At 46.3% G+C, this 13,311-nt stretch overlaps 1 protein-coding gene across 1 annotated transcript in view; it reads right to left on the bottom strand.

Moving 5' to 3' along the window:
* Positions 1 to 5,251, bottom strand: part of KCMF1 (potassium channel modulatory factor 1) — a 75,098-nt gene extending 69,847 nt beyond the window's left edge. The window contains exon 1 of the mRNA XM_044261528.1: positions 5,107 to 5,251. Coding sequence (XP_044117463.1) covers positions 5,107 to 5,122 — 16 coding nt within the window. The 5' untranslated portion in view covers positions 5,123 to 5,251. The remainder of the gene's footprint in view (positions 1 to 5,106) is intronic.
* Positions 5,252 to 13,311: the final 8,060 nt, after the last annotated feature.

Genomic DNA, 13,311 nt, shown 5'->3' with positions numbered 1-13,311 from the left:
GCTTCTGGACCTCCAGTTTAAAACAAGAACACCAAAAAACCCATAAACTTCAGCAAATGTACTTGGTAAATGTTATAAAGCTGAAGTTTTGAAAATTATGACTCATAAGTGCACGGATTTCTTCATTTTGAAGATATTGCAAGCCTGGTCTAGGGATTTGTTTCACATCAGTTTATTACATTTTTATTGTTAAAAAAAAAAGTTTTCAATCTTTAAATAAGATTGCTGCTAATACATCTTAAAATTCTAAGACTGAAAGGAATTTCTTCCAGATTAAATTTCCAATTTAAAATAAGAAAATTATATTTTAGGACATTTTAACTTAAACATGAATGTCAAAATTTAGGGGAAATGAACTCCAAAATGAGATTTTTATGAAATCATGAAACTGAAGACCAGAGAAATTAAAATATTTACATTCTTATCTATCCTTTACTGAAAGTTAAGGTAAATATAAGTCACGATTTATTGAACTGAAAACGTCTTAAATAAGAATGTCATAATCTTTTAACAGATCATAGTTAAAATAAAATAAATGATCTGACATGTTGGTAAAAATCTTTTCAGTGGGAGTCAATTTACTTCGCTTACAGGAAGGCAAAAGTCACCACATTAAAATCACAAGCCAATTACCAATCCTGGCTTTGCAGTTCCCAAATCCTAAAAACAAAATTATTGTACTTCACTCTGGGATCGTCTGCATGTGTGCTTTTAGTGTCAGATAACATTTTTAGAGAAGAGAAAATTTAAATCTTCTAACAAGAGTGACACAATTTTTAAAAATGGTACAACTTTTAAAAGCTAGATTAATGGCCTACCTACTTCTGTACTTTACAGTTGGAAAATAAACAGTATCAGATGCTTCGGAGAATAATATCAGAACATGACCATCTACCTGTTTACTTACTGGGTATCATTTTTACATATGAGAATTTTCTAAATGCTAGGGGAAATACAAATCCAGTAAAGATAAGGACTCTATCTGAAATCTCAATTTTTTCCAAAATTAAGAGTAGCCCACCAGAAACTTAAGACGGCACTCAAGAAAGCCAGATTACCTCTCTGAAGTGCAGAAATCTGGTTAAGAAAAAAGCTGGTAATTATTTTGTTATTAATTCATTTAGCCATTCCATAGGCATGTCTCACATTTGTCTGTGGATGTTGTGCCACTGAACTAAAGATGAGGAGCTGGGTCTCTCATTCATTCAACCCCACATTCCCCGGTTTCTAGCAAAGTGCCCTATACATAGTAGCAACTGAAAAAAGGTTGACTGAATTAAGGCAATACATGTGTTTCAACTGCAGGTAATCAATTAGGCTCAAACTCATGCAAGAACATTCATAATTTCATTTTAGTTAATAAGCACTGAGTAATTTGACGTGTTTATAATTTGCCCAGCTATTAAATGAATTTCAAGCTCTGAGTAACATTCTTACTTTTCAACAAATTCAAAAGAAAGTATGTAGTGAAACATTAAAAAAATATTCATACAAATAAAAAAGGCAATGATTGGTTTTGCTGGAACTAGACGGTGTTGGTATGGTGAACACAAAGTGACCCAGCACTGAAGTAAAAGGTTTATTAACATGACAAGAACATTACAAAGAGAATTAGAAGCTGGAAAAATAGAATTCTGGCTAGAAAAGTCATAGTGGGCAAAGAGGAGACTTAATATAGAGTACTGAAGTCTCCACTCAGACAGGGTCTTGAGAAGTTGGGAAGCCTGTATCCCACCCTGAAGAACAATTACTTCTCTACCAAGCTACACAGCGCTGCTAGAAACTGAAGTACAGACCACGGACCAAACCAGTTATTCCCCACTACCATCACCCAAAGTAAATGATGGAATGAATACCGAGCAGAGTGGGCCCTTTACGGGCTCCCAACAATTTCAGTTCTGTCAACTCTCTAAAGCTCTAGTTGAAAAAAGAAGTAGGCAAATTATAGCCCACAGGCCAAACTGGGCCAAATTCAGCCACCATGTGTGTTTGTATGGCCTGCAAGCTAAGAATGGTTTCTACATTTTTATTTTTTTAAAAGATTTTATTTATTTATCAGAGAGAGAGAGGGGGAGAGAGAGCAAGCACAGGCAGACAGAATGGCAGGCAGAGGCAAAGGGAGAAGCAGGCTCCCTGCTGAGCAAGGAGCCCGATGTGGGACTCGATCCCAGGACGCTGGGATCATGACCCGAGCCGAAGGCAGCTGCCTAACCAACTGAGCCACCCAGGCGTCCCTGGTTTCTACATTTTTAAAAGGTAAAACAAAGAGTCACATTTTATGACACATGAAAATTATATGAAATTCAAATGTCAGCATCCAAAAATAAGGTTTTCATTGGAACAACGCTGTGCTTATTCATTTACATGTGGTCTATAGCTGCTTTTGGACTACAATGGCAGAGATGACAGAGACCTTCCAGCACACCCAGCCTACAATATTTACTACCTGGCTGACAAAGTACGCTGAACCCTGGCTAAAGCATTTCTTTACGTTCCTGGTTGCATCTCCTTTCTCAGAGGTGGTCCACTGCTTTGCAAGGTACAGACTCTAAGCTTGACAGATGTCCATCTTGGGGCTGTGTTGTCCGAAGTTACATCATTACATATAATATCCTGCAACTCTTTAGGGTGGGCACAAAGACAAAGTAACAAATCACATGCATTCGGAAGGCACTGAAAAGGTAGCATAATCCAAATACAACATTACAGGCATCACACTTCCGCTCTTTTACCAGACTACTACATCGAGTTCTGGGTCACAGTGTGAAAGGAAATAAGAACCACAGAGAATTTGGAGGTTGGACCGATGATTAAAAGACCACAAAAATCATACCACTAAAGAAATGCTAGAAGAAATGGAATTCGTTTGCCCGAGAAATAGAAAGGTGGGAAAAGAACTACAATAATGAGGGTATCAAACTCTACATTTGTTAATAGAGTGAATAGTGGCAGCCTGAACCAATACTCCACAAACAGATATCTAATGAATTAAATGTGATTCTTAATGAGGCTGCAACTCCTGCCTTAGGCCTTAAAGTAGCCCCTTAAAAGATAATCACTTGTCAAATACTGTACTGTAGGCCTTCAACTGACCAATTATAAGAATGTTCCTTTTTCAGAAACATCTGGCATTATGTAAGTTACCAGCAAGTGTGCTATTAATGTGCTGAGGTTCAGTAATATTCAAGTAACTAAAATGTAATGTAAGTTTCATAACCATATGCCTTTCCACAGGGCCAAATAGGGGGAAATGGGCTTAAATTACAGAATTCGTGTTACATTCAAGAATTTTAATTACTCTTAAAGATTACTGAGGGTAAAGGAATCTTCCCAGGTCACCATTCAATTAGAATGGAGCTATCTGGATGTTTTTCTGAAGCAGAAGAATGGGTCTCAAACCATTCTTCCACTGCTGATTCTGTAGTTTTAACTATCCCAGTTCTCATGAGTAAAAGAGCCTGCAGCCATGCTCAGTTTCATTTTGTCTTGAAGGTAGTCAATGTACATACAACTACATATAACATCAACTTTAAGATCCCAAATTAAAACCTGGTCGGAGCTTTGGTAACAACTTCTTTTAAATTCCAGAGATAGAGGATACATTCTCATTAAGTAGGCAAAATTGGGGAAATGGGCATAGTTTCCAAATATTTCTATGAGCCTAAGTACCTTATTATCTCAAAATGTCCAACACTTGCATACTGTAAGTGAAGACGGTAGTTTTGAGCCTTTTAAGATACAGAATCCTTGAACACAAAATATTCGAGTCAATCTCAACACTGCAATTAATAATACAAATTCTGAAACTTACTCTAAATATAATTTTAACCAATCTGAGTTTTTCAACCTCGAAATTCTAAGGCCTGCATTTCTCTAAGAAAACCCTTGCAGTGGTGTGAAGCACACACTAATCTGACTCACTAAACTTTCTCCACTCCTACATCACCTATACAGGATTTTAAAATCAGGAGTACACAATACTTGCAAGCCACTTCTACAATCTTGCATTAACCTTACCAGGATAAACTTTTCGCCAAGTCTCTTAACACTTTTTTGTTTAAAGACTTGTGGTAGTGAAACAAAGAAAACACAACCCCCTCCCCCTTTTTCTAAACCATATGGCAGTAAATTGAAGTTAACTTATTTTTTACCGGCTCAACGCCTATACATCGGTCCTAAACATGTTTCTCTTTGTGCCCTGGGACTGGGTTAGAACTGTCTGCTTATCTGACTGAACCCCAATCATGTTTTTAGATCGAAAAACAAGTCCAAAACGCCCCCTGACCATTAACAGACCTCACCACGGTCATTTACCAAAACCTGGTTGGGTAGGTAGTGCAGGCAGGGCGAGGGGCCCGCGACCCGCCCGGAGCCAGTCCCGCTCTGACCGGGTGATCGAGCAGGGAGTTTACTCGCCCCAGCCCGGCCGGATCCGCCCCGGGAACTTGGTTACCCGAGCCCAGGGACGCGCCGAGGCCTAGCCGCGAGGCCGGGGCGGGCTCCGAGTGGCGGGGGCTTCTCGCTCCCCGGCCGCAGAGCCTTCCCGCCTGCCCCGCGGTTGCCCGCAGGCAGGGGCACTCGCCGTCGTCTCCCGGCGACCGGACGCGCCTGCCGGATCCACGGACGGCTCCTCTGTCTCCCGCCGCCGCCTGCGGCCCCGTTCGGCGGCCGCACAGAGCCCTTCCGGGGCGGCGGGAGCGCTAGGCCGCGCCGGAGCCCGCGGCTCCGGGGCCGGCCAGGCGGGCCGCGGCGTCCGGTATCAGTCCCGAGGGCCGGGCTCCCGCCGGTAACGGGCCCCGCCGACTCCCCTCCCCCTCCCCCGCCCCATGACAGTGCAAACCCTCCGGCCGGCCCGGCCGCCCCGCCTCCGGCACCAGGCCCAGCTCAGGGCCGCGGCCGTGGCGGCGGCGGCGGCAGCGGCGGCGGCGGCCACCGTGCCGCCGCGGCTCTCCGCCCTCGCTCGCTCGCTCCCAGGCCAGGCGCCTCGGGCCCGGCTCGGGCTTGACCGAAGTCTCCGCCGCTTCCCGGCCGCCCTCCGCGGCGCCTGGCCCGGGCGGGGTAGGCCGAGGCCCGGGCGGTGGGGGTGGGGGCGGGGGCTCCTCTCACCTTCATGTCGGGACATCCTAGTTCAGACGGTGGCGGCACGGCCCCTCCCGGGCTCCGGCTGCAGTGTCCCCGGCGGGGTCCCGGCGCTGCCCGCGCCGGCCGGCCGACTCCCACTCGACTCCCGGGCTCGGCCGCGGGGGCGGGGTGGGCAGGGGAGCGCTCCCGCGGCGGCGGCGGCGGCGGCGGCGGCGGCGGCGGGGAGGCGGCGCGGGGCGGGAATGGGGCCGGGCCTGGCCGGGGCTGAGCTCCTCCAGGAGGCGGGTCCGACGCCGCGGCTCCGCCGGCGCCCGCCGTGACTCGGTCACTCTCGGGCCCGCCGGCTCCCGGCTGCGGCGCGGCGCTCCGCAAATCCCGCTCCTCCCCTCCCCCGGCCCACCCCCCGCCCCTCTCCCCCGGCTCCCGGCCGCCGCCTCCTCCTCCTCTTCCTCCTCCTCCGCCTCCTTCCGCCGCCCGCACGCCGGCCCCGCCTCTCGCTGCCCGCGCCGGGCCCAGCCGCCCGCAGGCCCCGCGGCCGGCGGTCGCGGCGGGGGCGGCGCGGCGCCTCCCCGCGCTCGCCAGCAGGCCGCGGTCGGGCGCCCGAGCCCGGCCTCGGCCTGGCCTGGCCGCCGGCGCGCCGCCGCGCAGCGCGTAGGGAGGAAGAGGAAATGCCCGGCCGCCGGCGCCCGTTGCTCGCCGGTACTGCCGGTCCGCGTGGCCCGAAGGGCGCCCTCCTCTCCGGCCGCCCCAGCTCCGTCTGGCCCCTACCGGGGTCCCGGCAGCGGGCGCCCGCGCCGCTGCGTTGGGCTGGGCTGGGCTGGACTGACCGCGGTCGGCGGGCGCTGCACGGCGACGAGCTGCGGGCCCCGAGGGGCTCTGGTTCTGGGGAGCGTGGCTGTCCGGCCGGCTGGGGAAGCGAGCGGCGGCCTCCGACCCCGAGGAGAGGCTGCGGACTGCCTGGGGACATGTGTTTGTGTTTCTTTTTAAGCCAGCTGCTCGGGACGGAGAGGCTGCTGGCCTCCGGTGGTCGTCGGGTGTTGCCCGGCCGGTCTTTCGCGGTCGATAGAGAGGGCGTGGGCGCGGGAGGCGGCCGGTCTTGGCTACCGTGCTCCGAGGCAGGCTCCTCGAGAACCATCTCTTTGAAGACTCTGCCCCCGCCAGTCTGGGTGTCCGACGGTACCCGCGCAAAGTTTGATCCAGCACTTTGGCTCGCCCTCAGTGCGCTGCTTGGAAAACTGTTGGTGGGGGGGGGTTCCTTTTTTTTCCCCCTGCCCGTGAACCACTTTCCCGTTTTCATTTCTCTTTCACACTTTTACCCTCTTGTCAACTTTGTTTTCAGGCTTATTAATTCAACGAACATGCATACTGCCCCTTAACACGTGTTCGTGGTAGCGTGGTTTGTTGGGAATAGACCATGCTTTGGAGCCAAGACAGATCAGCCATCGGATTCTGGTTCTGATATCCTCTGTGTAGCCTTGGACAAATTATTTAATCTTGCTGAGCCTCCGTTTCCTTGTACTATGTTTGGTTTTAATTTATCCTTTTATATTTGAAGTTGTTCTTGGTTTTTTTGGTGTGCATGTGTGTGTGTAAAATTAATCCTGTCTCTAGGCTAAGGCTACTACTCTTAATCCCGCATTACTAGCTGTGTGACCCGGGGCAAATGACAGCCTTCCTGTGCCTTGATTTCCCCATCTTTAAACTGAGCATGATTACAGATGATATTGTGTCTAATAATGATAGTAACGAGGAGGTATTTGGAGGATTAAGTGCTGAAATGTACATGCAATATCTAGCACAGGACATAATAAAAATAGTGTTTGTTATCAAATTTAATTAAATTTGGTTTTAAGGCACTTCTTGATTTCAAACATTTTGAAAAGCTCATCTTTAAGTCCAGAAATAGCTATTAGGACACTCAGATCTATGCAAGGACTGTATTTGGTAGTAACTAGTGATAGATATCAGCCAAATAAGGTTTAAACAAACAAGGATTTAAACAAGAACTTTGTCACCAGAAATATTTCCATTGCACTTTGGGAGCTTTTGCCTAAATTAAATCCAGCACAGTGGTTAAAGAAAGCGGTCCATCCATGCCATTATTGGGGTTTAGTGGAATAGAGAGAACTGTGCTTCCAACAGGGCTGGCTAACACTTAAACTGAATGCTTACCTGCATCTTCCTAAGCACTTACAGTATTGGTGTGTGTGATCCTGGGTACCAAACATGGGCTTCTGTTTCTTGTGCTGTAAAGGTGAGGACAACACCACCCTACAGTTTTGTGAGTGAATGATGTCTGTAAATATCTTAAGACACAGAGGTTAAGGCATTGTCAATAACAGTCAAAGCATGCTGGAGTAGGCAGGAGAATGAACAAAAATACTGCACTCAGGAAGGAATAAGAATAAGTATAGAGATTTAGTTTTGGTTTGGGGGGTTATCTAATTCTGTTTAGGAGAGCAAACAGGTAAGTGTCTAAAACTCACAGGAACATCAGATCTTTGATAGTTATTCCATTGTTTTCAGTTCGTCAAAAGAAAGAAAAGTGACTAAAGGCTGTTCTTTGCATAAGACTAAGCAGGAATATTATAGTTATTTAGGGTTTTCTTGGCTGCAGGAAACATTTTCTCAATTCAGTTAAAGGTCAGACCCTTCAATTGAAAACAACCTGCTTGCTGTCCTGCCATATGGGATATTTTATTTCTGAAAAGATTAAGTGATTATACCAAATTATCTATCAGATGATTTCTGTTCTCTAGAAATGGTCCCTCCAGTCCTTTCTTTTCCCAGTATTTCCTCGCATTCTTCCAGGTCCTTACCTTGCCAGCCCATCTTCCATACCATGGCCCAATTCTGTTCAGTAAAAGAAGCTAACGCATGGAAACCCTGGTGAACTCTGAATACGGTCTGTAGTCTGGTTAATTGTATCGTGCTAACATCCACTTCCTGGCTATGATAATTTTCTGTAGTCCTATAAAATGTTACTACCATTGGAGGGAGCCAGGGGAGTATACATGGGCCCTCCCTGCAACTTCCTGTGTGTGTAATTATTTCAGAGAAAAAAAATTGTAGACAAATCAGGGGTGCCTGGGTGGCTCAGTGGGTTAAAAATTGTAGACAAATCAGATAATTGCCTGCCACTGAGGGGCCTGGGATGGGGATTGACTACAGAGAGAACTTTGAGAGGTGATGGGGATATTTTAAGTCTTGATTGTCTTTTTTTTTTTTTAAGATTTATTTATGTCAGCACAAGCTGGGGCAGCAGCAGGCAGAGCAGGCAGAGGGAGAAGTACATTCCCCACTGAGCAAGGACCCCATGTGGGACTCAATCTTAGGACCCTGAGATCACAACCTGAGCCAAACTGAGCCACCCAGGCATCCCAAGTCTTGATTGTCTTAGTGTTACTGAATACATTTGTCCAAGCTTAAAGAACTACGCACCCAGGAGGGTAAAGTTCACTTCTATATAAATTATACCTCAAAACTGACTTGAAAAATAGGAAAGCAAGCTCTTGTCACCTCAGCCTCCTGTGGCCTATCAGAATGAAATTTAACTTGTGTAAGGCCCAACATCCTCCATCTGCCAGTGTACCCTGTGCTGTTTATACTGTATTGATTCCTGCCCCCGAGCCTTTGCACTTGCTCTTCCTTTCACTTAAAGAGAGCACAGAAAATTCAGGCCCAAGTTCAGATTCCCTGTACTCTGTTAAGCCTTCCTTGCCTCCCATTAGGCACAGTAGTACCTTCCTCTGTTCCGTTCTTACTGTGTGCTGTAATTTTTATTAGATTTCATCTCTCAGCTAAACTCCAGGGTAGGCACTCATATGATTCATTTCTGTCTCTGGGATCCAGTAGTGCTGAATGAGTGAGTGAGTGAGTGAGTGAATGAATGAATGATTGAAAACTAGAAGAATGCTTATTAAAGTGTGGTCCAGTGTCCTCGAGACCTTTCTAGAAGGTCAATGAAAATGCTTGGATTTTATATACTTCAAACAGCACACCTCAATAGATTGAATGCAGAGGCAGATAAGGTCATCCAGCTGTCTTCCGTTAGGCCAAACGTTAAAGATATTTGTAAAACCAGCAAACATTGTCACACCTCCAAATGTTTTTGTTTTGGAAAATTGTTATTTTTCTTAAAAATACGTTTAAAGTGTAAAGTGATTCTGAAACCAAAACATTTAAGAATCTCTAAAGGTAGAGATTCTTACAACCCCCTCGTTGGAATGAGAGATAATGATGTGGACGATTAGTAGTGCTCTGGTATGGGTAGCAGGCATTGTTAAAATCCCTTTAGTTACTTTATGGGTGCTAGTATATCTTTATCTTACTCATAAGGCAAGTGAGGCACAGAGAAGTTAATTGACTTGGCCACATACCTAGTCACTGCTAGAGCCAGGATCTGAGCCGCTGTGGTGCCAGAGGCTCTGCTACTAACTAGTTTTCTTCCACCTCCTTAGAGGACTGGAAAGGTTCAGAAAAGCTTGTGCTATCTGGTAACCTCACCCTCTGTACGCTCTCTAACCTCATAGTCACTGCAAGAGTCACTAAGGCCTTGAACTTGCTTTGCAATTTTTAAAAATATATATATTATTATTATTTATTTGACACAGAGAGATAGCACAGCAGGGGGAGCAGGAGTGAGAGGGAGATGGAGAAGCAGGCTCCCCTTTGAGCAAGGAGCTCCACTTAGGGCTCAATCCCAGGACACCAGGATAATGACCCAAGTTGAAGGCAGATGTTTAACCGATTGAGCAACCCCAGCAACCCTGCTTTATTGTTACTGTTTAAAATAATGCCATCCTGAGTACTTTCAAGTATGACCTTGCAATGCCTTGATTTCAAATCTAGCCATGTGTACCTACGCTTTACCTAGTCCCGTCTCATGACCATACCCGGAACTTGGATATACAACTTCGTGTTTTATTATAACTTCCTGTTTTTTCAGTTTTCTTAATCTACCACTATATGTATCCTTTTACTTATTTAGAATCCCAAATCCTCAGATTTACCATTTGGCCCTTATTTTTTCTTTTAACCCCAAGTTCTTCCTGATACAGCAGGTGCCCTCTCTGCAACTCAAGGTATTCTCATTCATGACCTTTGACATTTTTGTTTTTAAGATTGTATTTATGTATTTGACAGAGAGAGATCACAAGTAGGCAGAGAGGCAGGCAGAGAGGGGGAAGCAGGCTCTTTGCTGAGCAGAGAGCCGGATGTGGGGCTCAATCCCAGGACCCTGAGATCATGACCTGAGCCAAAGGCAGAGGCTTAACCCATTGAGCCACCCAGGCGCCCTTAGTTCCTCGTTTTCAAGCTACATCAGCTCTGCAAACTTCCTGTCCTGAATCACTTGCATGACTCCATTTCTCCCTGCCTGTATCTGATTAGGGTGCAGAACATAGCATTAAAGAATGATGGAAACATATGGGGAGGGGTGGAGAGCTGTAAAAAAAATCTAGTGGGTCCAACTGCAGCTGGACCTCTGTTCAGTAGTCCATGTCTTTAATCAGCCATCTATCATTCTCAGATTACTATAAACCTTCACTTGCCTTCAGTTGCTTATGCATTTATATCCCTAATGTATAACCTCACCTTCTAATCACAAAGTAAAGTTTTAAAAAGCAAGAACAGGTGGCGCCTGGGTGGCTCAGTGGGTTAAAGCCTCTGCCTTCGGCTTGGGTCATGATCTCAGGGTTCTGGGATTGAGCCCTGCATCGGGCTCTCTGCTTGCAGGGAGCCTGCTTTCTCCTCTCTCTCTCTGCCTCTCTGCCTACTTGTGATCTCTGTCAAATAAATAAATAAATATTTTTTAAAATAAAATAAGTAAATAAAAAGCAAGAACAGGGGCTCAGTGGGTTAATCCTCTGCCTTCGGCTCAGGTCATGATCTCAGGGTCCTTGGATCTTGCCCTGCATGGGCTCTCTGCTCAGCGGGGAGCCTGCTTCCCACTCTCTCTCTCTGCCTACTTGTGATCTCTCTCTGTCAAATAAATAAAATCTTAATAAATAAGTAAATAAATAAAAAGCAAGAACATCTTTGCACTATGAGCCTCTAGGGGAATGTGTCCATGTGTATCCTGCTGCCTCACGCCCTCGCTCCCATCCCAGAAGAACTGAGATGTCTCTTGGTTCAATCCCACCTCTGCTTAGGATTCCACTTCAACCCTTCTTGGCCCACTCTCCTTTAGCCACCCCCTTAACATCTGTACTTCCAACTGCTCAGCCTCCCTGGTTCATTTCCCCTGTCCAAAAACACTCCAGTCCTATACTCCCTCTGGCTACCGTCCTCTTTCTCTCCACAGTCAGACTTCTTGGAAGAACTATCACTTCTCAACTTTTATCACCCGATGCATCTGGTTGATTGGTGTCTAATGCTGTGAGTCACTCTCATTTATCTATGACACCATTGCTCACATTGCCTGCCATGTCTGTGCTCTTCCTCTATCTCCTACTGAGTTGAACAGTCAACAATCAGCCTCGTCAGTCACCCAAGATGAAACCAGCAGTCCTCCTAGACTTCCCTCCCATTTACCTCTCATGGCCAATCAGTCACCGGCAGATTTTACTCATGAAACATTGGTCAGGTTCACCCCTTTTTCCATGCCCATGGTGGCCAAACCACTGCAGGCCACGCCCATCCCTCCCTGAGACTCAGAGTGATCCTGACTTCTTACCACTAATCACACTCCCATCCACTGTCCTTCATACCATTTCCAGTTGCCTTTTTTCATTTTCTGACTAAATTTTTAAATCTGTAAGGGTTGCCTATTTGGCTCAATCAGCAGGATATGTGACTCCTGATCTCAAGGTCATGAGTTCAAGTCCCATGTTGGAAGCAGAGCCCACTTAAATAAAACAAAAATCTGTAAAAGTAATGCATGTTCTTTGAAGAAGTTTTGGAAAATACAGAAAAGCATTTTAAAAATTGTGTATAAAACCCAGAGATTTTTTTTTTTAAAGATTTTATTTATTTATTTGAGAGAGAGAGAGACAGTGAGAAAGAGCATGAGCGAGGAGAAGGTCAGAGAGCGAAGCAGACTCCCCATGGAGCTGGGAGCCCGATGTGGGACTCGATCCCGGGACTCCAGGATCACGCCCTGAGCCGAAGGCAGTCGTCCAACCAACTGAGCCAGATTTTTTAAAAAAATTATATTTTGAGATGTTTCCTTCTTAGGGCTATTGTTCAGAATCACGGACTGCATCATATTCCACTGTTTAAAGCCTTCAACGGCTCACCTTCAGTGTTCCCTCTTACTTACGATAACCCAAATGCCCACCAAGGTCTAAAGTCTTTATAGGCCTGCTGCACTGCTCCAGCTGTCTACTGGTCCCCGCCCTAGGGGCGGTGTTCTCCACCACGCAGTCAGTGTTAAGTGGGTTGCCCTGGCTCAGTGTGGTCTCCTTTTCTCCTTTCAGGGACTTCACATTTGCTTCTCTGGCATATCTGTAGCTAATTCCTCCTGTGACAGGCCTAACTAAAGGTCATCTTGGAGAAACCTTTCCCAACCATTCTATCTCATAGAAGATGTCTTCCTCCTACACACCACACTGATTTTTTTTTTAAATGTCCTGTTCCTTTTTTTTTTTTTTAAAGATTTTTGAAATTTATTTGACAGGAAGAGAGCACAAGCAGGGGGAGCAGCAGAGGGAGAGGGAGAAGCAGGCTATCCGTCAAGCAGGGACTCGACTCGGGGCTCGATCCCAGGACTCTGAGATCAGAACCTGAGCCAAAGGCAGACACTTAGCCAACTGAGCCACCCAAGCCCCCCAGTCCTGTTTCTTTTCTTAATATTTATTCATAAGAATTGTTACAACCATTGCAAAACAGGATTTCAAGAGCCATAGGCTCTTTCCCATTCTTGGGTGCAGCAGTCCCACTTCAAGACATTTGGCCTATTTGAATCATGACTGATACATGCAAAGTAGATACAAGGATGTTTATCACAATGTTCCTTTTTAATATTTAAAACTGAAGACAGGGACGCCTGGGTGGCTCAGTTGGTTAAGCAGCTGCCTTCGGCTCAGGTCATGATCCCAGTGTCCTGGGATCGAGTCCCACATCGGGCTCCTTGCTCCGCAGGGAGCCTGCCTCTCCCTCTGACTCTGCCTGCCACTCTGCCTGTGCTCGCTCTCTCTCTCTCTCTGACAAATAAATAAATAAAATCTTAAAAAACAAACAAACAAACAAACAACTGAAGACAGTCTAAATAAACTACGCTTTATACAA

This window comes from Neovison vison, chromosome 8 (genome assembly GCF_020171115.1).
Source record: "Neovison vison isolate M4711 chromosome 8, ASM_NN_V1, whole genome shotgun sequence".
Lineage (NCBI taxonomy): Eukaryota > Metazoa > Chordata > Mammalia > Carnivora > Mustelidae > Neogale > Neogale vison.
The sequence above is the reverse complement of the archived record's forward strand: the minus strand, read 5'-3'. Positions and strand labels throughout refer to the sequence as shown.